This window comes from Engystomops pustulosus, chromosome 9 (genome assembly GCF_040894005.1).
Source record: "Engystomops pustulosus chromosome 9, aEngPut4.maternal, whole genome shotgun sequence".
Lineage (NCBI taxonomy): Eukaryota > Metazoa > Chordata > Amphibia > Anura > Leptodactylidae > Engystomops > Engystomops pustulosus.
In genome coordinates this window covers 11,360,103-11,383,348 of record NC_092419.1, presented here as the reverse complement: position 1 = coordinate 11,383,348, position 23,246 = coordinate 11,360,103, and the positions used below count along the sequence as shown (strand labels likewise).

The following is a 23,246-nucleotide window of genomic DNA, read 5'->3' as shown; positions in this document are numbered from 1 at the left end:
AAAAATATCCACAAGATGTTTACAACTAAGCAACTAGAGATCAGGAAGAATGTCGTCAATGTACCCTACTAAAATCATTGGGTGGCCACAGATAACAACAAGGGAAGAATATAATTAGTTTGTAAAATTATTTATATGTAAATGATCTCTGAAATAAAGTTCTATCTAGATCTAAATTTACCAAAAACCCACACTCAAAAAAGTACTTTTTAGGTCCTTTTTAGTTCCATTTCCAGTCCTTAAGTGGTAGATAAAAATATGTACAGCCTAAACAGAAACATCAATGCAAATCTTACATCATGTGAGCTATGTTCCTTCACCTATAGGTTCCTCTTCAAATTTCCATACATAGGACATATAAAGAGCCAAGGTTCAAAATGGCTTCCTACTTCTACTCTTCAGGGCCAAATTAAGACAATGGGGGCCCAGCAGAGCTACAAGAAACTCTTCCGAAACTACACATACAAATACTGACCAAGCAACTGAACTCGGTAAGATACAAGATATTTATCTCAGATTTATCTTAGATTCGAGTTAGAGAAGAAGAGCCAGAAAGATTGACAGGAACGTATATTATCAACGAATATGAGAGGCCGAAGACAATGAGAACATATAGAGACAAAAAGTGTGAATGGCTGACAGACACGGAATGGGCTAGGGTGCATGTCTAGCTGAGACAAAATTTAAGGAAATGCAGCCGTGCCACAGAGAAATATTCTTACGCCATTTCGTAGTCCTCCGTTTTGGGGCATCTGTTATATATTAGAATAAAAGTATTATTCAGAATAACTGCATGGCAAACATCATTTTACTTATACTTGAACCTTAGATAGTGATTGAAGATTTCCATCAAAGTGATGGCCAAATGATCCAATGGCCATCTGCTCCATCTCCTCCCCATGCTACCCTCGTTAGCTGGGCCATATGACCAATAAGTAACTACCAGACATCTCTGGTGTGGGGACATATAATTGGATGGGTTCAATCCCGGGTTTTGTTGTGGGGCCATTGCGCTAAGGTATTATATCATTGATGGATTGCACCAAAAATGTTGACAAATATCTACTCTTTCGGTAACCAACATGACGGCCAATCCTCACATTAGGGTCAGGAGGACTATCATATGTTAGGTCATCATACATGATCTAGCTGAGGAGGAGCTATCTTAACATTAACCAAACTGAAGACAATAGAAAACTGAAAAAGATACAAAAACAAAACAAAAAAAAGCTTCCATGCACATTCACACCTTGGGAAAACAAAAAATTCTCCTAAAGGAGTTGGTTTTTCGAAAGGAAATTAGGGAACTGAACTTCACACGCTACGCAAGATTTCAGAAATGTGGGTAGTAAGTATGTCGTCAAATGCATTTATTACATTGAACATGGGGTCAAGAAGTATGGAAACCACATTTTTTCTGCACCTCCTATAATTACATTACATTAAATAATACAATTCATAATAAAAAAAAAACACAATATACAAAGGGATAGAAATACAATTAGGTCTAACGGTAATTATACACATTAGATTGCTGTTGGCCAAAAATGTTAAGCTAATAGCTATTTGATCTCCGACCCCCTCCCTCCCCTTAGTAGTTATGAAGCTTCACCCCAGGGGGTGGTGGACTTCCTGTGAGAACAATTAATGGGCATGTAGTAATCCATTCTCAGCTTTTTTTTTACCCCTAACACCTGTACAAGAACAAGAAACTTTGTATCAATATGTGTTTTGCCAATTGTACCAACATTTTGGAGGTATGGATGATGCAAAGTGTATGGAGACCTTAAAACTAGTGTCTAAGATTGAAGGTTATTTCCAGTATAGAATTTGGTGGGTCGTTTGTGTGGCTTTGGGCCCCCCTAGAATGCTTGGGCCCCGGGCTACCGCCCAAACTGGCTGTATCATAATCCGCTACTGGGTGAAATTGGGCTTTACATACCTGAGCCAATTTCATCATCATGTGAGCAAAGACATGGAGGAAACCCACCACTGCATCCCAGAGACGACTGTGGGCCAGACTCTGCTGGTTACCAGTGCAAGGACCCTAAAGGAAAAAGTAATCATGGCTTTAATTTCTTACCAAACTATAATACAAAACCTAATTTTATTGGAATACCCATACGGGGGGATAACACATACAACGGTAGGTACCCAACTAAGAAAACACCACCATTCAAGAAAAACAAAAATAGGAGTTCCTCATACATCTCGTAAGTGGAGAAGCAGGTCCATCATCCATGAAAAGGAAAAAATGTAAAGATCATCCCTATTTTCAGCACCCCTTGATCAGTGAGAGACCCTACAGACAAGCTGCGTGTACCCTCTCTTACCTGGATATATTCGGTCAGGCTGTTAAACACCTGCTTGGCCACAGACATGGCTTTGGAAAAGTTCCTCTTGCCTTGGTCATCAATAATATCTTTTCCGGAATAATACCAGTAGAAGTCACTGATGGATTCCTGGGGATTTTAGAAAAATCATAAAAAATGGGTAATTTTCAGTTCTGTTTAATATATCAATTGAAAAAGCTAACAGAGTTGTGGTCCCTGCAGTTGTGGATTACCTGAAGACGTAGCAGATAGTCCACGGTGCAGATGATAATGTTGATGGTGGTGGTGTTACCAGTTTGAGTACGTAGATAATTCTGGAAATCTGAAAAATTAAAAATTTCGAAAAGTATGGCTCCCGGTAGATGTTGTATTAATTCCTTATTACTCAAGTGACTTGAGGACATCAACTTTGGTGGCATCCAAGCTGGATGTGAATTACTCTAGAACCTGAGTGAGATCTACAGTCTACCATGTAGGGTTCTACAAATTAAAGTCCATGAATTATAATTAGTTTTCCAAAAATTTTTTCATACCGTTATTGTGTCCCTCACAAAGCAGCTGGAGGAAGCGGAATAGATCCTGGGTGAACTGGTCGTCCGCCATGACTTTTTCTCCTGAAGATACCGACAATCACAAAAACAGTAACATTAGAGTCACAAAAACTGTGAATGGATCAGAGACAGAAAGACTCTAAGTAGAAGAGTGTTTGTACAAAGGGAAAAAAAAGGTAGAACGGGTAACGTAAGAGAGAAAGGTGGACATCAATGAAAGAGACAGACCGAGAGTAAGACAAGGAACAAATCGAGAAATGAAGATAAAAGGAGAAGGAGGAACATAGAAAGTGAAATAAAGACAGTGGACACAAAGATGGAGGAATCAGATCGACAGGTCAAGGAGAAGGTAGAGAAATAGTAAGGATGCTGGAAAATGGCAGGAGTGTTAAGGGTTAAGAATCACTTAGAGAGTCGAAATTAGTTTCTTCCCAAACTCAGTACACTGCAAACCGGCAAAGCTCATGCGGTTAGAGGTTTATCAGGTGTCAAGAGACAGGAAACTTCACAGGACAACCACTCCCTAGGTAGGTATCAAAAAAAGAGAAGGCAATGGGGCAGATTTACTTACCCGGTCCATTCGCGATCCAGCAGCGCGTTCTCCGACGCTGATTTGGGTTCTGCCGGGATTCACTAAGGTCGTGCGCCCGATGTCCACTAGGTGTTCGCTGGAATTCACCTCCTTCGTTCCGGTGTATGTGAGTGCTATTTTTGCGACACAATTTTTTTCAAACATTCCGCGGTTTTTCTGAATCCGCCGGGTTTTCTGACGGCCCACGTCCCCTGAATTCTGTCACGTGAGAGCCGGCGCCGATGCACCACAATCCGATCGCGTGCGTCAAAATCTCGGGGCAATTCGGCGCAAAATGGAAATATTTGGGAAACCCAAAGTAAGTGTGGCGTTCGGACCCTTAGTAAATGAGCCCCATAGTCTGTATCTATGTCATGTTGCATGGTGGCATCTATAAAAATTATCCGTTTATCAATCCAAGGGGACCCTTTACCAGTTCTTTTCTCTGTGGTAGACATGGCACAGTGTGATAGCTTAAGTTACGTTGCTTGATCGTTGTGTCTGGAGACAAGTGGTGGACTTATAGGTTCAACATGTCTATGAAGAATGTGCATCTTTCATTTGGTTGTCACCGTCAAAGACAAAAGTCTCTTTTGAATGTATGTACGTAAGATACTCATATTCATTGGACACATTTTGACTGGTCTCACTGATTTCAGAGGCATAGGTTGTCCATCTAATGTGCATTTTCCCAAAGCTTCTTTGTGGTGCTGCAAGGAACAACTTGGTTCCTCAACATATTGGGGCAGATTTACTTACCCGGTCCATTCACGATCCAGCGGCGGGTTCTCCGACGCCGATTCGGGTCTTCCGGCGATTCACTAAGGTAGTGCGCCTGATGTCCACCAGGTGTCGCTGCTGTGCTGAAGTCCGCCGGAGTTCACTGGAGTTCACGAAGCTAGGCCGGGTGCAGGTAAGTGCGTGTCACGCGACACATTTCTTAAAAAAATACGGCGGTTTTTCCGAATCCGTCAGGTTTTCCGACCGCGACACCTGCATATTTCCGTCGCGTGCATGCTGGCGCCGATGCGTCCCAATCCAATCGGGTGCGCCAAAAACCAGGCGGAATTAGGCGAAAATCGGAAATTTTCCTGCAACCCGATGAAAAAATGTGATTCGGGCCCTTAATGAATGACCCCCATTGCATCTAATCACTGGCAGTCACAACCTTTGAACAACAAAGCTTGTTGAAGGACACGATTGTCCAAACCAGAAACCCACTGAAACTATGTTTCTACAACTTCAGAACAGTCTCGCACCTTGGACTAGAGGGTTAAAGAAACTGGTTAGTAGAGAAAGTAAGTGGAAATTAGGGAAATTAGTGCTAATGAAATCCACTGAGCTGACTCAACCCATCCTAACCATATTTTTGGACTATTAAATGTTGCAGAAGGCATGGACCTGGAGGCCATCAAAGGTTTCCAATGGCACCAGTTTTGGTTCTTCTACAGATGTACAAACTAAACCCCACGTATAGGAAATCACCGGTTTGTTATGGAAGCAAATTTTCAAAAATTTCTCTCGGGGGGTTGAGTCCAATCAGCACAAGGAGAAGGTGAGGGGAGGGCTACCATGAGCTGTTAGTTGAAGCATTGATGGAGCTTGGTTTAAATGAACATTTACCCTGTTCACGGTTGATGACTGGGAACCAAGGAGGTCAGGGAATGAGAGAGGCAGGCAGGTAAAGGAGGGGGACACAACCATGTCAGGGAACAGGAAGGAAAATGTGATTATCATTATTTCAAACTCATTAATTGGATGGTGCCAAGAATATAACAATTCCAACCCCCCCAACCTTCGACAACAGAAACAGGTAGAGAGAGAAAAACACAGTCATGTAGAAGAGATAATGTCCTGTATGTTTAGAGATGATGTGATTAGGATAGAGATGGGTTTGGAGAACATAGTCCAGATATGGATGAAAATCACGTTACATGTCTTATAGGTCTGGTGTAACCTTATACAGCAGATGATATTGGGAATGGATACACACAATACAATGGAATAACCTACTATATTGGGTTGTCCAACTTCGGCCAACTTCTTTACGGCCCTTTAAAGTGTTTATTTGGTGTAGAAAACTTTTTGATATACTATACAGAATTGGGGTAAAAATCCTTTAGTAAGGATTTTGATCTCTCGGCTAAAAATGTAGAGCACCAAAAATAAAATGGAGGACTGCTCCAGTATTAGCCAGACATTCTCTATATCTGAATGAGCAAAGTGTCATGTTTTAGGCCACCCGTGATGGCGCTGCAGAAAATAAAAACATTAACTGCTAGGTTCCCACACAGTTAATCACAAGGGTCCCCAGAAAGATAGAGGAAAAAGATAGAATACCCTATACATACCCCTATTAGCTAAAGCACATATAAGACACAACCTAATCACATAATGCACAATTCCATTTGTTTGCTAAAAGTAACATAAATTTGCATAAATATACACATCTAATTCCACTTGTTGACGTTTAGTTATGAGCTATCTGGGAACTGTACACCAAAATGCTATAATAATGAAATAACTAGCTAAAAATGGCAAATTTAAATAAAAATAATAACATGTAGCCACAAAAGTCACATATATGACAGTTACTTAATAGAAAACAGTTGTCAACTTGTTGTCCACAAAGAATTCATGTGTTTACATAACTTTACAGGCAAAACTAGTCAGTACAGGACCTCGGGGGTGGAGCATGGCACAGGGATGAAAGGAACACCAATGAGAGAAGACTTTTCTGATGCTCCGCCCTTGAAGATCCTTCACAGCTTTTATGGACTCCTTATTATGAAACTGAAACCCTATTGTCCTTGTAATCGATGACTTCCACTAAACTAAGCTCGTATAAGAGTTCTATTCACATCTTTTGGGTTTTCTCCAGGTCCTGAGTAAATGTAAATGTGCCTGGTATGTAGTCTAAAATATCCAAAATGTGGTATTACTCACTTGTCCCGTCTTCTGTTACCATGCCGAGTCCTTCTGCTTTATTCTGACGCTCAAATGCATTCAGATCCAGGACACTACATGGACAAAACATGTGAGTTTTGTGTTATTCTGTGAGATCTAAATAGATCTTAATAAGTGCATCATCAGATCTAACCTGCAAGTCTGCATGAGGGCCTGGACGCTCTGGAAGAAGCCAACTTCCCTCTTTTCCTTTAGATAATCCAGCATTTTCTGCAGAAAAAAATGCATAAAATTATATATTAGTGCTCAACACTTTAAGATTTTCTAGTAATATATGGGTCTTACTTCATCCCTACACGTCTATCAATTGGTGACCCGGAATATGTTGGTCAGATGTTTGGTCTATTTAACAATCTGGAGTTTCCTACCTGTTGAACCTCAGAGTTACCACCGTTGAGGATAGAAATACCAAGTTTGAGTGTAGAGGAGACCATAGCTCCAGGTTCACCTAGAAGACATGGGCGCAGAGAGATAAGAACTTGGCCAATAACACATTGGGGGTCATTTACTAAGGGCCCGATTCGCGTTTTCCCGACGTGTTACCCGAATATTTCCAATTTGCGCCGATTGTACCTGAATTGCCCCGGGATTTTGGCGCATGCGATCGGATTGTGGCGCATCGGCGCCGGCATGTGCGCGACGGAAATCGGGGGGCGTGGCTGAACGAAAACCCGACGTATTCGGAAAAACCGCCGCATTTAAAAACCGAAAATGTGTCGCTTGGGAAGCGCTTACCTTCACCTGGTCCAGCTCGGTGTATTCCGGTGCGTTCAGATGATTTTCAGCGCAGCAGCGCCACCTGGTGGACGGCGGAGGAACTACCTTCATAAATCCCCTCCGTACCCGAATCCTGTGCATAGAACGCGCCGCTGGATCGCGAATGGGCCGGGTAAGTAAATCTGCCCCATTATGTAATGTATCTTTGGAGTACAAGTATTCCCACCTTTACATGCACTGATCATCTGCAAGACCATCTCCGCAGCCCCACGGTTATGGAGCCGGGACTGCTGGTACAGTAACTTCTGCTTCTCCATCTCTTTCTCCTGTGAATGAAGCGAGAAGATCCTCCATTAGTGGGGTCCACAAAATGAATGAGTTGATACTATATTTTGGGGTTGATATTAAAGTAATACCTCAAATGAGAGTTCAGCTTCTTCCTCATCCATGGGAGCTTCTTCTTCACCTTCCTCCTCCATGTGACAACTCTGGGTGGCAGAGGTAAGAGATAAATGTACTACTAAAGCAAGTTTGGAATATACATCAATCTAGTAGACAAGTTAGATGGAGGCCACTGGTCTCAACAAATGGCGGGGACTTTCTACCCGCGTCTTAATGGTTGTCCTGAAAACTACTTGAGGTCTGTTCTGTGTTTTTTAGGACTGTTTGCAAGGGTGTATGAAGACAATGGGGCACATTTACTAAGGCTCCAAATTGCGCTTTTCCGTCGGGTTTTCCGAATTTTACCGTTTTGCACTGAATTGCGTCGGGTGTTTTGGTGCATGCAATCGGATTGTGTTGCATCGGCTTGCAAATCGGGGGGCATTGCCGTCGGAAAACCCAACGGATTCGGAAAAATTGCGCTATTTAAAAACAAAAAGGGTCGCTTGACACAGACTTACATGCACCAGGAAGAGGATGGTGAACTCCGGCGGACCTCGGCACAGCAGCGACACCTGGTGGATATCGGGCGCACAACTTTAGTGAATCCCGGCAAGCTCCGAAATCCTCGTCGGAGAACGCGCCGCTGGATCGCGACAGGACTGGGTAAGTAAATGAGCCTTACTGGTCCTGTTTTGCGTCACGTGCAAGCCGGCGCCAATGCAACACAATCTGATCGCGTGCGCCAAAAACCCGGGGCAATTGGGAATACCCGACAGAAAAGCGTGATTCGGACCCTTAGTAAATGTGCCCCTTTGTTTACCGGGACGAGGTGGGCATTGAATGGTAACCCTTCTGCAGAATTGACATAAGACACCAGATGTGTAGGTACATACATTGACATTTTGGGTAATGACTCGAAATGACCCATGAGTAATGGAAACTCATATGTTGCTACCCTTGAGGACATTTTGAGAACTCACCTTTGCCATGATATCTGCGTAGGCCATGTACAAGTAGTCCTCATCCAGTTTCCTGTAGAAGAACAGATAAGTTTAATCCCTTAGTTACTCAATAAGATCATATTATATTGAGCGTCCCACTAGAATACTCACGTTTTCTCCGTCAGAGCCGTCCTACTGAAATGAAGAATAAGCTGATGCAGTGGATCCGGTTTCTTCTCTTCTTCTTCCTCTTCTTCTTCTTCGGTCTCACCAGATTTCTGAGGAATAATTAGAACAATAGATTCAATAAAGAAATCTGAGAGCTGAAATCATAGTTCTTAGTTTATGAAGAATTGAAATATTTTATTGTGCTACTTACAGCCAAGTCGTCAATCATCCTGTCCTCAAAGTCATGAGCCTCGCTCATAATCCAGGAGTGTTTATAAGCTTCTAAGAACATGTTACAAGCACGGTGTCTGGAAGAGTGGATGTCAGATATGCAATGTAGTTGGATCCATGTAGAAAAGATGAAGAACTTCAGAAACTTTATAGCAATTTATTCTGAACCCGGCACTAGGGGGAGCTCAGGAGCTTATTGCATACAGCAATGTTTTTTTGTTTAATGATTAAACAGTCTACAGTAAGATTCTGAGCTCCCTCTAGTGGTGTCTATAGCCAGCCAGGACTATATCAGTAAATTTCATGTCTATGCTGGAGATCCGAGTGTCTCTATCAGAAAAACTGAGCTTCATCTACTATAGACCAACAATCAGACATGGTATTTATTATCGTTCAAACCCATTCATATTTGTTCTAACCTGGGAAGGTTATACAGTGGAGTCATCCTGAAGCAGGCCACTACAGCGCGGCGCCGTTGCTTGGAGAGAAGCTTGTGCCATACGGCTTTCTTGGATTTGAAGGGATGTTCAGTCTGGGGAGCGAAGGAGACAAATAGACAGTGAGGACGAGAGACCCGGAACATGTAAAGAAGACTGGAGAGATGAGAAGAAGCTGCTCACCAGTTCAAGATGGTAGAGCACTGCTGACACCTCCTGCACACGTTTCACAATCTTCTCCGGGTTGTTGGAGTCTTCTGCTTTGCCAGACATTTTGTTATAAAGGGCCATTTGCCAACGCATTGAGGATGAATTCTCACACTGAATAAAATAAATAGAGGCAGAAAGCTAAATCTAATTGGTTTTGACTGAAGTTATACGCAATGAAAACCCCCTTTATGTTGTCATACCACCAGGGTATTGTCTCTTAGATGTCATGCCAAGACACCCCTGGCCAATCATTTGCGAGGGGCGTCAATGTGCTGGATTGGCTGTTGGCCAATCCGGCAATGTGTCCGGATCGCACGGCTAAATCTCGAAACCTGAACTCGAGCGCAAACATCGGATCCACTTGTCTCTAGTCAGCTCAGTAGTAAGAATTAGAAAATCACCCTGGGGACAGGGGCAAGGATGGCAAAAGTAAACTGATTTGCTTTGGTCCCCGATTGCAACAATGCACCCATACTTCTGGTCTTTTTTGGTCTTTGGCAATTGCATGTGACTGAAAGTACCAGTAAAGGGGGTAAGAGATTGGCAAAAGTGGATCCTGTGACCCCCCAGCTTTTCCAGTCGAGCAGAAGTGCTGAAGAATGGAAGTACATTGCAGGAACCAGGAGCCGGAGCAGAGTAGTTACATTATTTTTTTTGTGTTACCACCCCTTTCGGGCCTCAAAGGGTTTTCCAGAATTCCTGGAAAACACCTTTAATGGGATAAAGGAATTAATATCATACCCCCAGTGGCCAAGGGAATTTGAAGGGATGAATGTCTTCATTCCTGTTGGCCTCCAATGGTGAAGGTACTACAACTTTTTTGTTTTCCACCCAAAACCAACCATAGAGATCAGTGCATGGAGAAGATGACAGCATTGTGCGACTATATGGCTCTAAAATCTGGTGTTGTGTTTTGATGCGGTCAGTGGTCATCCTTTTGGAAAGACAAGGTTGCACCTTCAGATACATCATTGTACTTCTCGTACAGTGGCCTTCACCAAGCTTGACAAAACTGTAATACAAGTTGGAGGCACGATAATATAGTATAATTTAGGAATAGAGTAAAAATCCACCCACCTTGCCCTGTAGGTGAAGGTTATTCTGCAGGAATTCTCTCACTTCTTCATCCGTGTCTTTCTGTAGTGAAATTAATTTAGACATTGAACAAAAAAACCAAGACGAAAGAAGACCAAAACTTTTTGAATAAGAGGTAGACAATCTTTTTGGTTACAGCTTTCAACTGATAGTAAACACCAATTAAGCATAGTACAAAAAGGTACAAAAAATATTTTCTAGGATCACACCCACCAGAGAATAGCGCGTCTTAGCTAACGAGATCAACTCTTGGTCTGTAGGTGAACACATGTTCAACCCAATGGGAAGCATCTTCTTTAGGGTGGCCACAATAAGTGACGTCTGAACCGAGTACCGATCCCCACGGCGTTTCTTCTTTGTGCGTTCCTGGTCAGAGCCACCAGACTAAAGGGGAACAGGAGAGTTAGATCATCTGGAGTAGAAAAGAGATTCCCAGGAAATGCGATGCATGCAGCTCAGCTCGAAAGTGAAACTGAAGGAACATCAAACACCTTAAGAGGTAATCAATCGCAAAACGCATCAACATCTCATCCATTCAGCCATGAGCCGCAATCCACCAAGTGTCCAATATCTGAAGCCACTTGAACTCATTTTTCGCCAAGTGCCCAGACCCAGCGATAAACCAGAACTCACCACCAGGCATCACTCACAGAGACCTCAACCTTCTCGGATGTGAACTTTGTGTAAGCAGAAGGCACTTTGGACTAGACAAAAGTCTAGTCTTCATGAGCTCTAGTCTTCATGATGGATTTCAATATACCTATAATGATTGGCATATACCATAGTGTAGGCCATTTCAAACCATCGTTGGCCACACTTGAGGCATTATAATATATGCGGGTCTTGTATTCTTTTACGCTATAACCCTATGGATGGTATTTTATGGTTGAGAAGAACAGAGAACAATATATGTTACAGCAATGAAAATTTAGTTCAGAAGATAAATGTTGGTATTGCTAAAGGGGTTTATCCTCAATAACATAAGCAAGATACCAATTTTTTTACGTGTAATGTTTTTGTAAAAATACAACCAAGGCTTACTCTTACCAAACGTCCACCTAATGTGTCCTGTGCCAATGATAAGAAGCCAATACTAGTGCGGTAAATCCAATTGTGAATCCACAACCCATATCGAAGGAGATACAGGTGATGGAACTTATCTACTGAGCATGAGTGACCACCGGCACAGGACAAATAAGGTGGACATTTGGAGAGGGAATCATAACACCTGGGGTGTCATCATAAAAACTCTGGGACATGAATATCTAGACACAAGAGCATGTTTTACAAATTATTACAGATGAATTTTTACATTTTTATTAGATTTTATTGGATTTCATTAGATCGCACATCAACTCCTTTAATCTGAGAAGACAATGGGGCAGATTTACTTACCCGGTCCATTCGCGATCCAGCGGCGCGTTCTCTGCGGTGGATTCGGGTCCGGCTGGGATTCACTAAGGTAGTTCCTCCGATGTCCACCAGGTGTTGCTGCTGCGCTGAAGTCCGCCGAGGCCCGCCGGAACGCACTGAAGTTCACCGGCCTATTCCTTGTGAAGGTAAGCGCGAGTCCCGCAACACTTTTTTTTAAAAAAAATGTGGCGGTTTCTCCGAATCCGTCGGGTTTTTGTTCTGCAACGCCCCCCAATTTCTGTCGCGTGCATGCCAGCGCCGATGCGCCAAAATCCGATTGCGTGCGCCAAAATCCTGGGGCAATACAGGGAAAATAGGCACAAATCGGAAATATTTGGGTAACACGTTGGGAAAACGCGAATCGGGCCCTTAGTAAATGACCCCCAATGCACGTATATAGGGGAGTACAAACATGTAAAAGAGTGTGAAGTCTGAGTATAAAATATGACAAAGAAGTACAGTAGGTTACAGGGGTATCATTGATGAGAAAGGTACACGCCCCAAATTTTTCCCCAAACTTTTTTTTTTCCCAAAACTTTTTTTTTGTCCCAAACGTGTACTAATAGTTATATATAAAAAATAATAATAGTATTCATTTGATTCAAAGAGCATTTAAAGGATCGATTTTCTAGTATATTGGGGCACATTTACTTACCCGGTCTATTCGCGATCCCGCGGCGCGTTCTCCGACGTCGATTCGGGTTCTGCCGGGATTCACTAAGGTCGTGCGCCCGATATCCGCTGCGCTGAGGTCCGCCGGAGATCACCTTCTTCGTCCCGGTGTATGTGAGTGCTATTCTTGCGGCACAAATTTTTCCGAATCCGTCAGGTCTTCCGACGGCCACGCCCCCCAATTCCTGTCGTGTGAAAACCGGTGCCGATACGCCACAATCCGATCGCGTGTGCCAAAATCCAGAGGGAATTCGCCGCAAATCGGGGAAACCCAACGAAAGTGAGCAATTCGGACCCTTAGTAAATGAGCCCCATTGTTTCGGTTTAGTGGATCTTTCCATTGTTCCTAGAATTGTGGATCTGCCCAAAGTGCTGTAAAAGGGGCCTCATTACAAATTCCAGGGATAAAGAAATAGAAATTAAACTACAAAGTAACATAGGGGTTGTCTTCTCCTACGGTATGTGTGATGTTTCTGAAGACATGAAAGGTTATAGGCAATGACCCAAAGATGAGGTGAGTAGAAGTGGAGATGATTCTTTGGAAGATGTAAGAACAATTTAGAATTGCTAAGAAATTATGGAAAATTTACGGAGACGTAACATGAAACGTGGACAACGCAAAAATGACGCCCATGAAGGACGTAGGAGCAGTTCATGGCAGGACAGGAGGCGCCATGAGGGACATAGGAGCAGTTCATGGCAGGACAGGAGGCGCCATGAGGGACATAGGAGCAGTTCATGGCAGGACAGGAGGCGCCATGAGGGACATAGGAGCAGTTCATGGCAGGACAGGAGGCGCCATGATGGTGGAAGACAATGTGAACATTATATGAATATACAAAAAGCAAAATAATAGATACACAACATAACCAGTACAGATATATATCCAACTGGACTTACGCGCGAGAGACATTAACCAGATCCATAGGGAGTTGTCCTATGCAGCCTCTGCATGTTCTAGAGCCTAATCCAACACATTTTAACTTATTTTTTTCCTATTACATATCTATTTTATGTCGCGATATATAGAGGTATTATATTGCATTCATAGGATTTCTATACGTAATCTGATTATTAGAGATTTTATTTTGTAGGTTCGTTCAAGTTATAAGTTTTACCCTCACAGCAGATAATGTACAGCAGAGATTGCCAAAATTACGCCCCTTTCTCTGACATCATTCACTGCTCTGCAGCTATTGGTCGAAGTCCCACCTCACAGACCTCCTGCTCTACCTGCCTTCTAATGGCACCTTATACTAGTAACACTGGAAACCATCTCAATTTAGTCAGTAAATCCTTCCTTTAAGGCAGAATACTGCAAAAATTACATTAAAAGAAAGTAGCAAATGTTCAGTATTCTGAGCATCACGTGCAGATGGGAGGCGGAGCAGGAAGTCAAATTTAATCCAATGGCTGTAGAGGACTAAATTATAAGTGGGCGTTTTGTTTTTTTTTGTTTTTTTTTGCTATTTGTAACAGATAACATGCAACCATTGTGTTTTTTTATGTGGTGTTAAGGACCTAGAGCATACAGAGAATCTTAGGATTTGATATTTGATGGACCATCATTTAAGAGTGAATAGGCCTGGTATGTCCATAGATATCAAAGACACTAAAACAACATATTTGTGAGATATTTGAGAGAGTAGTTCAACCTTGCTCTTTCCTAATGATGTAAATCAGCAATAGATCCATTATGGTTGGACTGGTAGAACATATATTGGCGTTTCTGTACATTTCGATTCTTTCATCACCCTCCAAGGCAGCCATAGAGGATCACAATAAAGCAATTGAAAAACACCACAAAATCCCGAAGGACGCAGCTATCCTGCACCTCAGTTGTCACCCACATGAGTGACATCACTCTCTGCCAACACATTTTACGTGCCATGTGTTGCTCAGGCAGATAAAAAACACACAGCCGTTCCCGTATCTGGAGAGGCTGAAGAGAACATGCAAAATCATCTATCTATCTGACCTCCTTTCACTTTCTTAACCAAAATTACTCCTACCAACGGCTTGGTTAGTGTCGGAATTCTTAAGCCTCATAATCAATGGTATTATGGTCCATTCATAAACCTAGGTCCATGTAACCCTAATGAAGGTTGGCCGTACAACCATTTCTAAAGGCTGTGAGAACCTACTGCTGGGGCGATATTGGCAACAAGAGCCAGGAAAACTCTTGTTTATGGTTGATGGAGTAGGTAGACATCTTCTACAGAATCTACAGAATCTAATGGTTAAAAATGTACTTGGATAGTGGAAAAGTTGGGCTCAATCAACAACAAGGGACATTAAGATGTCTCTCTCCCAGTGGCAGGAGAGAAAGAATGGTTGGCATGTAGTATTCTAAGATGTCTGATCCTGTTGTCAAGTTAGAGGATCCACCACCAGCGACATCGGGCAGAAGGTTGTTTCCCTCTATTTGTGATAAATGTGTTCATGTATGTGGATGTGTTGATAGACAAAGGTCATCTAATGTGTATTGTCAGCCTTATAGTCTTGCTTAATTCATAGAAAACTTAAACAGGTTTCAAAAAGTAGATAAACCCCCGAGGTCCACCATGGACCCCTTGTGATGGACCCACCATGGATCTAATGTGATGGACCCACCATGGACCCCTTGTGATGGACCCACCATGGACCCAATGTGATGGACCCACCATGGATCTAATGTGATGGACCCACCATGGACCCAATGTGATGGACCCACCATGGACCCAATGTGATGGACCCACCATGGACCCAATGTGATGGACCCACCATGGACCCAATGTCTTGCCCCCACCATGGATCCAATGTGATGGACCCACCATGGACCCAATGTGATGGACTTACCATGGATCCAATGTGATGGACCCACCATGGACCCAATGTCTTGCACCCACCATGGATCCAATGTGATGGACCCACCATGGACCCAATGTGATGGACTTACCATGGATCCAATGTGATGGACCCACCATGGACCCAATGTCTTGCACCCACCATGGACCCAATGTGATGGACCCACCATGGACCCAATGTGATGGACTTACCATGGACCCAATGTGATGGATCCACCATGGACCCAATGTGATGGACCCACCATGGACCCAATGTGATGAACTAAAAGAATACTTTATGAAACTATAATGATGGGCACTTCCATAATGTATATTATGTACAGCTAGAAAACCCTTGAAGTTAATAATATTGACCAAATATCCTACAAGAACTGAACAAGAACTGAACTGAAGTGAAAGGAGTCCTTAAAGTTACTCTGAAGGACCAAGTAATTGCAAGACTTTACAAAGTGTATGAGCCGATACTGGAGGTGATCAACACAGTGCAGTATCACCCAGCACTTCATGGACAGAAGTGATATACAAGTGAAAGCAGGACAGACAGACGGACGTAGCCATGCTTCCCACACAGGCAGAGGGCAAAAAAAATGCAGCAGCCCCACCACAAGAAAAGAGGTTGACTGCTGACCTGGCTGTCTCCAGACTAACAAGGGAACAAAGAGAAAAACACATAAGATTGTTACAGAAGAAATTGTTGAAGGAAAACATCTAAGAAACAAAAAAAATTCCAAATTATGATGATTTTGGGATGTCAAAGAAATACAATAACTGACGAAATTCATGAAAACATGTCGTAGTAAGAAGCGGGACAAGGACTAGTAATACCAAACGTGATATTGAGAAATTGGACCAAATTTTGATGCTCGTTGGTTTTCACCAAGTCCAATCCTACCTATATGGGGAATATGTTCTGTTCAAGGCAAGTGTTGCCACCAGTAAGAGATTTGGTGTTACTTGTCCTTGTTGCATCGAAAAATTGTGGTATGGAGCAAAATACTGGACCTTGATTTATGGAATTTAGACAGAGGACAGGATTCTCCATGTTGGAAGACTCTAACTGTATCTTTGTCATAGAGGTCAGAATTTCCAAAGACTCTAAAATCTACAGCATTGTGTGACATCACCAGAGGACTTTATGGAGTTTGAAATGGTCGACCCACCTTGGACATTTTACTTTTGCTGTCTGCGGTAAGGAAGGACATGTTGTTGATCTCATTCTGTACCACAAAGTTCTGTTCCTCTCGTTTAAAATTCTAGTAAGAAAGCAAAAAATTTAGTGGCACGTTCTTAAAGACAACACCCTGGAGATCGTGATTTGAGCATGATTTGTAGAGTCGTAGAGTATAGACAAATTTTGGACATCACACTGTATGGCTCTTATATTTAGGTACTTGTGGAAGGGTTTTTGTTTAGTGCATGACCATTTGCCACCCACAGATTGCACTGTACAAGACACCATTCAGCACAGGCCTAGTCCTGTACCAACATTAAAGGGAACCTGTCACCAGGAGACCCATTTTTAGCACTCCCCCAGTCCCCACAGAGCATAGTACATGCACTGCCAAAGTGTTTTTGTATAAAAAATAGGTTTTACAGAAAAAAAGATATGTTATATTGTACTTTGCTGTGTGACTAGGCACTCGTCCACTGGGAGTGGCTGGAAGGGAGCAGTTCCCCCCCCCACCCTTGGGAAACCGCTCCTCCATGTGTTCTTTTCAAATATATGAAAACACCCATCACATTCTTAGCAACGCCCCCTGCTCCTCTACAGCCAATCCCGAGTGAAGGGAGTTATTCATTTATTTGAAAAGGTCCACTCCCAGGGGACGAGTGCCTAGTCACACAGCAAGGTAAAATATAACATATTTTTTTTCTGTAAAACCTATTTTTTATACAAAAACACTTTGGCAGTGTATGTACTATGCTCTGTGGGGACCGGGGGAGTGCTAAAAATGGGTCTCCTAGTGACACGTTCCCTTTAATATTTACAACTTACATGAGACTTCGACCAGAAGATGAACACTTCTCCAACCATGCGGAAAAGTTCTTCTGCATCACAATTGGGTACTGTCAACCAATTTGCCCTAGGGTAAAAAAAAAAAAACAAAGTCAGTCTAATGACTGATGTTTGAGGCCCAGTTTGGGGCCAATATTAATCAGTGGTCTTGTTACTGTACCTGTTGTTGTCAACATAACGGATCAGCAGAGGATAGAGGGCGTAGAGGTCTCGGCATAAAACAGAGAATTCATCACGAATCAGAGTCTCTGAATCTTCAGATTCACTCTTGGCTTCCAAACGTAGCTGCTCTTCTTCTGCAACAACCTTGCCTGCCCGCTTTTTCAGTTTTTCCATGGTGGGAATGAAATGAGAGCGTAGAAGCTCAGGTTTTGCCTTGCTTACTATGGGCTGTGCAAACACTGGTAGAGAAAAGTTGCATATTTATTAGAGTCATCCAATGGCCTACAACTGACTCCTCAACCACCAAACACATGAGCAATCAGCTTGGCTAATCCTGAAGGCAACAAGGAACAAAAACTCAAAATGCCCAACTCTTCTGCCACCATGAAATAAGTCATCTGGGAAAGTCCGAGGACCACCAAACGAATTTGAATTATAATATAGGCAGTTTCAGCGGTAGCCCAGGGTCCAAGCCTACTAGGGCGCCCATGGTCACTCAAACAACCTCCACATTTTATACTCAAAAGGATCTTCACACATGAAATCCTTGTTCATCAGTTCCTGCTGTCAATACACATGTACACAAGAGCCATTTCAGGCCCTTTGAAGGTCCATTGTAGGACCTTTAAAAGCAGGCAGAAGGGACGCATCCTCCATTAAAGTACCTTCTGTAGAGTGAATTCTGGACTTGTAGTGGCTATAATATTAATACAGCCCAGGGTCCATGTCTTAATCTGTCCCTGATTAGATGGTCGAAGAGTTCTGAAGAGATTGGTAGTTGAGGCAATATATCAATCTAATGGCCATGTTACATGTCATTCCAATATGTCCATCATTACCATATACTAAAAACATAAAACAAGCCTTACAAGATACCTGCAAGTCTTTTCATCCATGAGGCCTCGTCTATACCAAGGTTGTTGACAACAATTCGAAGGATGTTTCCCAGAAGAGCATTGAGGTGTTCAGAAGTCACGCTGGTGCAGCACGGTGAGGAGTCATCAGGGATGTTCTCTGGTCCTCTTTCCCACCAACGAGGAAGGTAATTGCACAGCATTGGCAATGTTACTTCAATGACATGAGGCATCTCTGTATAACGTGCGCCAGACTCGGCCAACATCGAAATCTCCTTCATCAAAGTCTGCAGATCAGGAATATCTGGACACATTTCTTCAACAGAGTTGGGTAGACCCAAGACTATGATGAATTAAAGAATAGAAATTTTTTTAAATATCTAGAACTAGAATGAGAAGAGATTCCTTTTTTATAAGGGACTTTTTTCTTATACTTACTGGCACGTTCCCGAGGAGATTTGGTGGTATACACAGAGTAGATATTGTACTCATTCAGGTGTGGTTCCAAGAAAGCCACAGGCATCGCAGCGGCAAGTCTGGCCAGACACTCTCCCAAAGCCGGACGTTGTCTGAAAAGTAACACACATTCACATTTTCAATCTAAAAGTTTTCTTTTCTACTCTAAAGTGAATTGCACAGCATGAAGAAGATCCTTACTTTTCGACGTAAGGATTCTTAGTGGTTCCTAGAGAGTAGATACTGCACAATGTTCTGTAGCAGGAGACTTGTACATCATCCACTGAGGTGACATAAGAAGACAACATTTTAGTTGTATAATAGGTCCATCAGTCGAATGTCATGGAGCCTTCACTATACAGGCAGTCCCCGGGTTACGTACAAGATAGGGTCCGTAGGTTTGTTCTTAATTTGAATTTGTATGTAAGTCGAAATTGTATATTTTATAATTGTAGCTCCAGAAAAATTTTCTTTTTGCCCCAGTGACAATTGCAGTTTCAAAATTTTTTGTAATGGGACCAAAGATTATCAATAAAGCTTCATTACAGACACTTTACAGCTGATCATTGCAGCCTGGGACTATAGTAACATCCAGAGAGGTCACAGGGGGCAGAGGGGTCCGTCTGTAACTAGGAGTCGTCTGTAAGTTGGGTGTCCTTTAGTGGGGCTTGAAATAAATCTTTAAATGTATCGTGATTGACATGAAATGTCGAAATTTTCGCAACATCAAAACAATACTTACATATCACATCATCTCCAAACTGATGTTGGGCAATGTGTTCAAACAGGGATGTCAGAACTGGTAATAGGGCCACCGTGGTGTAATTAATATTCTGGGCCACGCCCTTGACCTGAGTACGGGACTGAGAAACCTTTCCAAGTTTTAGGTTCTCAACCATCTTCTCAATGTCTTCAGATGCACCTTCAAAGAAGGAACGTAAACCAGCCTTGACTATCTCCGGGCCAGACTTCATCACCGTCCTATAAGGAAGCACAATTGAGACACATATGTTTATTTGGATGAGATTTGGAATTAATAAAAAAAAAGATGAGATGGAGAAATACAAACTTACCTGGCATCCAGAGAACGTGCCAAAATATGGAGACAGTTGACAACAGCTGAAGCATCAGTTCCTGGAGGAATATTGGGAGACACTCGTTTAGTAGAAAGTCATACATCCCTCAACTGGACCCAAGCATCAACTCAAACATAGACCCCTTCCACACCACAAATCCAGTGGAGAAAACATGTGGATCCGGTAGATTTTTGGGAGCAGTCAGTATGGGGTCAGCTCATGCAGTAAAGATTAGTGGAATGAGGAGATCTTCACAGCAGCAATATCTCACTGCTTACCGAACAGAGACACGCGGTGCCGTACCAGAGCAGCGATCTTACAGAATAGGCTAAGGAAGGTAAGAGAGGCAGGTACAGGGGAAGGAGGAGGAGAGACAGCGAAAGTGAGTTTAACGAAAGACAACAATTCTATACACCACTACGGGTACTCGTATATCACACGACCCAAGACGTCTAGTTACGGATACAATGTCTTATATTCTCAGTCATTCCTATTGACTTCACAGATTAATACTGAATCCCTCAATCCAACTGGTGCAAAGCTACATAAATATGATATACATCTTAGCCCAATGCAATAAGTACACTGAGCACCAACCTAGCAATCATCTCCTTCTCTTTGTTTGATGCATGTCCACCACTGCCTAGGACCTTAGCTGGCGTAGACAGGAAGTAGAGACAATGGTTCTTAAAGTATTGGTTGATAAGAGGAAGAAGGATCTGTAGAAGAAAAAGATAACATCACAAGATCAGGGGTTGGATATGAGGTAGGCAGAACACTTGGTGACTAAGAACACTGGAGAGTAAAATAATGTTCTACAACTTTCAGTCAATTTTATAGGACCAGACTCTATAGTACAATCATGGACACCACAATGGTGACCTAGACCCCATTGTAATCAATGATGTTCATCAGAGACCACTGGTGTGCATTAGATTTGGAACCAACATAGCTTCTGGAATCAAAATGTAAACAGATCCAAATGTTTGGGTTTTTTGTAGGGGAAAGGGGGAGGGGTAGATCTGGATGGAGATCTGGTTCGTCAACATCTTGAGCTGATCAGACTTCAACTGCAAGCTCTTTGCAACCTATTGGGCAGCATACTAATTTGATGATGGCTGTTGGTTACATATTGGTTACTGGGGTTTATTTCTTACTTTCTTGTAAAAAAAAAAACATCCATAGTCATGGAAGAAATCCACCTACAGTCCACCTACCTTCGCAAAGAACTTGATTTCCCGTTCGTGAGGGGATTTCTCTACTCGGCCGCTGCTCACAACAGCCTCTAAAATGCCAAAACAAAAAATTCCATTGAGAAGGCGCCTAAGTCAGTCAAGACTAGTAGCTAACACCAACATTTTACATTTATATAGTTATTAATACTAGCTTTTGTTACTTTTTACATGAAGATATATTTTTTTTTATTGTCTGACATGAGATGTGGCCAGCATATGTTTTTTCAGTTCTCTCGTCCCCCTACCCAAGTGTGCTATGAACTCCTGGGCTGTGTCCATCAGCTTCAGAAGTTTTTGGAGGAAGCCATATGCGAAACGCTTTTCAATAGAGGAAGTGTCCAACTCCATGTCCTTCAACCCCCTGAAAATTAAGAAACCAAATGGTCATCATAACTCCAGGACATGAACACCAGATGTAGAGACAGTAATGAACTACCCCATAAAACCAACCTGGTGACAGCATAGCCATGAAGCTGGAGAAATTTCAGTAGCTCATGTGCTTTCTCCCGGTCACGAGCTTTCTCCTTGGCAGTCAGTGTATCGTAGGGTACTAGTAAGGGATGGGTTCCTCCTCCTGGAAACCAGTTTAATTTACATTTCAAATTATAGGCAGAACACAATTTGCCTTCAGTCAACTCAGACATGGAACTTATAGATAATAGTAGAAGTGGGCATAGAGAATATTGTCAAAAGCAATCTTAGAAGCATGGTGCCCTTGGATAGCCGGATGGACGGACACATACATAACACTTCGTATTTGAGGTTCTTCTGTCCATACCTTTTGCCTCCAGCTCAAGTTTCTTCTTGCGGCCCCAAGTGTTGTGATAATTCTCCGCTAGTTGCTCCGCCATTGACTAAAACAAGAACAACAAAGAATGAGGCAAATTTTTTGGACAAATTGCTACACTGTATCTCAGATGCTACAAATAAACATCATCGATATACCATATCTTACATTCATACTTCATAATAGGATATTTGTAAAGTAATATCATTACCTGAAGCTCTCGAGACAGGGTGATCCCAGTGAGGTCAATGGGAGTTGGGCTGAAGGTTTGTACTGAGGGATCATAGGTCGCCTGGGAAGGGAGGAAAAACAATGGTAAATAAATGTTCCCCTATGTCTTACATACTTATGGAATCAAGCAGTTTTGGCCACTTATTGACTTTTATTTTATTTCTGCCTTCCAGTTTCTAGGCTTCAGATGTTATCACAGTTGCAATCAAGATAATGGGGCTCATTTACAAAGGGTCCGCGGACCGCATTTTCGTCTGGTTTCCCAATGATTTCCGTGTTGCGCCGCATTTAACAGGGGTTTCTGGTGCACGCGATCAGATTTTGCCGCAATGGCGCCGACTTTCATGCAACGCCAATCAGGGGGCATGGCCGTCGGACAATCCGACTGATTCGGACTAAGCGCAGGATTTAAAGTTCAAATTGTGTCGCAAGACAATGCACTTACAAGCACCAGGAAGAAGAAGGTGAACTCCGGGGACCTGAGTGGGGAAGCGACACATGAAGGAAATTGGGCGCACGAGCTACGTGAATCGCAGCACAACGCAGGATCGTCGGACAGTCCGAATCGGGGATAGCCCGCAGGACTGGTAAGTAAATGAGCCCCAATGTAGCTGTATGTCATGTTGCCTTAAATTCATGACGTACAATTACGTCTGGTTGTGTTAAGGAGTGAATAGATAACTAATGTTGGCTCGTACCTGGGCACTTTGAGAGATCTTTCGTGTTTTCGTCTTCTTTTCCCCCCTGTCCTCCTCCCCTTCTCTGGCCTTTTCTACCATCCATTCCCAGGCGATCATGGCTTTCAGTGACTCTTTGATCGGCCAGCGGTAGATCTCCTTGTCCTGTTATAGAGAAGTCATAGAAAAAAATGAATGATCTGGATCTGCTTTTC

General features: G+C 42.7%; 1 protein-coding gene across 1 annotated transcript in view; it reads right to left on the bottom strand.

Annotated features, from left to right (window-relative positions):
- Window positions 1-23,246, bottom strand: part of RYR1 (ryanodine receptor 1) — a 91,080-nt gene that overhangs the window by 17,340 nt on the left and 50,494 nt on the right. Inside the window, exons 55-89 of the mRNA XM_072123473.1 lie at window positions 23,053-23,196; window positions 22,335-22,415; window positions 22,115-22,190; window positions 21,787-21,910; window positions 21,582-21,697; window positions 21,319-21,386; window positions 20,699-20,820; window positions 20,380-20,429; window positions 20,099-20,159; window positions 19,768-20,006; window positions 19,227-19,308; window positions 19,008-19,138; window positions 18,592-18,912; window positions 17,714-17,954; window positions 17,533-17,620; window positions 16,697-16,789; window positions 16,165-16,179; window positions 10,819-10,989; window positions 10,588-10,647; window positions 9,484-9,621; window positions 9,283-9,395; window positions 8,844-8,940; window positions 8,636-8,742; window positions 8,504-8,555; window positions 7,556-7,627; window positions 7,366-7,465; window positions 6,791-6,870; window positions 6,556-6,632; window positions 6,402-6,475; window positions 5,079-5,096; window positions 2,867-2,947; window positions 2,567-2,655; window positions 2,334-2,462; window positions 1,943-2,047; window positions 723-752 (exon numbers count right to left, since the gene is read on the bottom strand). Coding sequence (XP_071979574.1) covers window positions 723-752; window positions 1,943-2,047; window positions 2,334-2,462; window positions 2,567-2,655; window positions 2,867-2,947; window positions 5,079-5,096; window positions 6,402-6,475; window positions 6,556-6,632; window positions 6,791-6,870; window positions 7,366-7,465; window positions 7,556-7,627; window positions 8,504-8,555; window positions 8,636-8,742; window positions 8,844-8,940; window positions 9,283-9,395; window positions 9,484-9,621; window positions 10,588-10,647; window positions 10,819-10,989; window positions 16,165-16,179; window positions 16,697-16,789; window positions 17,533-17,620; window positions 17,714-17,954; window positions 18,592-18,912; window positions 19,008-19,138; window positions 19,227-19,308; window positions 19,768-20,006; window positions 20,099-20,159; window positions 20,380-20,429; window positions 20,699-20,820; window positions 21,319-21,386; window positions 21,582-21,697; window positions 21,787-21,910; window positions 22,115-22,190; window positions 22,335-22,415; window positions 23,053-23,196 — 3,645 coding nt within the window. The remainder of the gene's footprint in view (window positions 1-722; window positions 753-1,942; window positions 2,048-2,333; window positions 2,463-2,566; window positions 2,656-2,866; window positions 2,948-5,078; window positions 5,097-6,401; window positions 6,476-6,555; window positions 6,633-6,790; window positions 6,871-7,365; window positions 7,466-7,555; window positions 7,628-8,503; window positions 8,556-8,635; window positions 8,743-8,843; window positions 8,941-9,282; window positions 9,396-9,483; window positions 9,622-10,587; window positions 10,648-10,818; window positions 10,990-16,164; window positions 16,180-16,696; window positions 16,790-17,532; window positions 17,621-17,713; window positions 17,955-18,591; window positions 18,913-19,007; window positions 19,139-19,226; window positions 19,309-19,767; window positions 20,007-20,098; window positions 20,160-20,379; window positions 20,430-20,698; window positions 20,821-21,318; window positions 21,387-21,581; window positions 21,698-21,786; window positions 21,911-22,114; window positions 22,191-22,334; window positions 22,416-23,052; window positions 23,197-23,246) is intronic.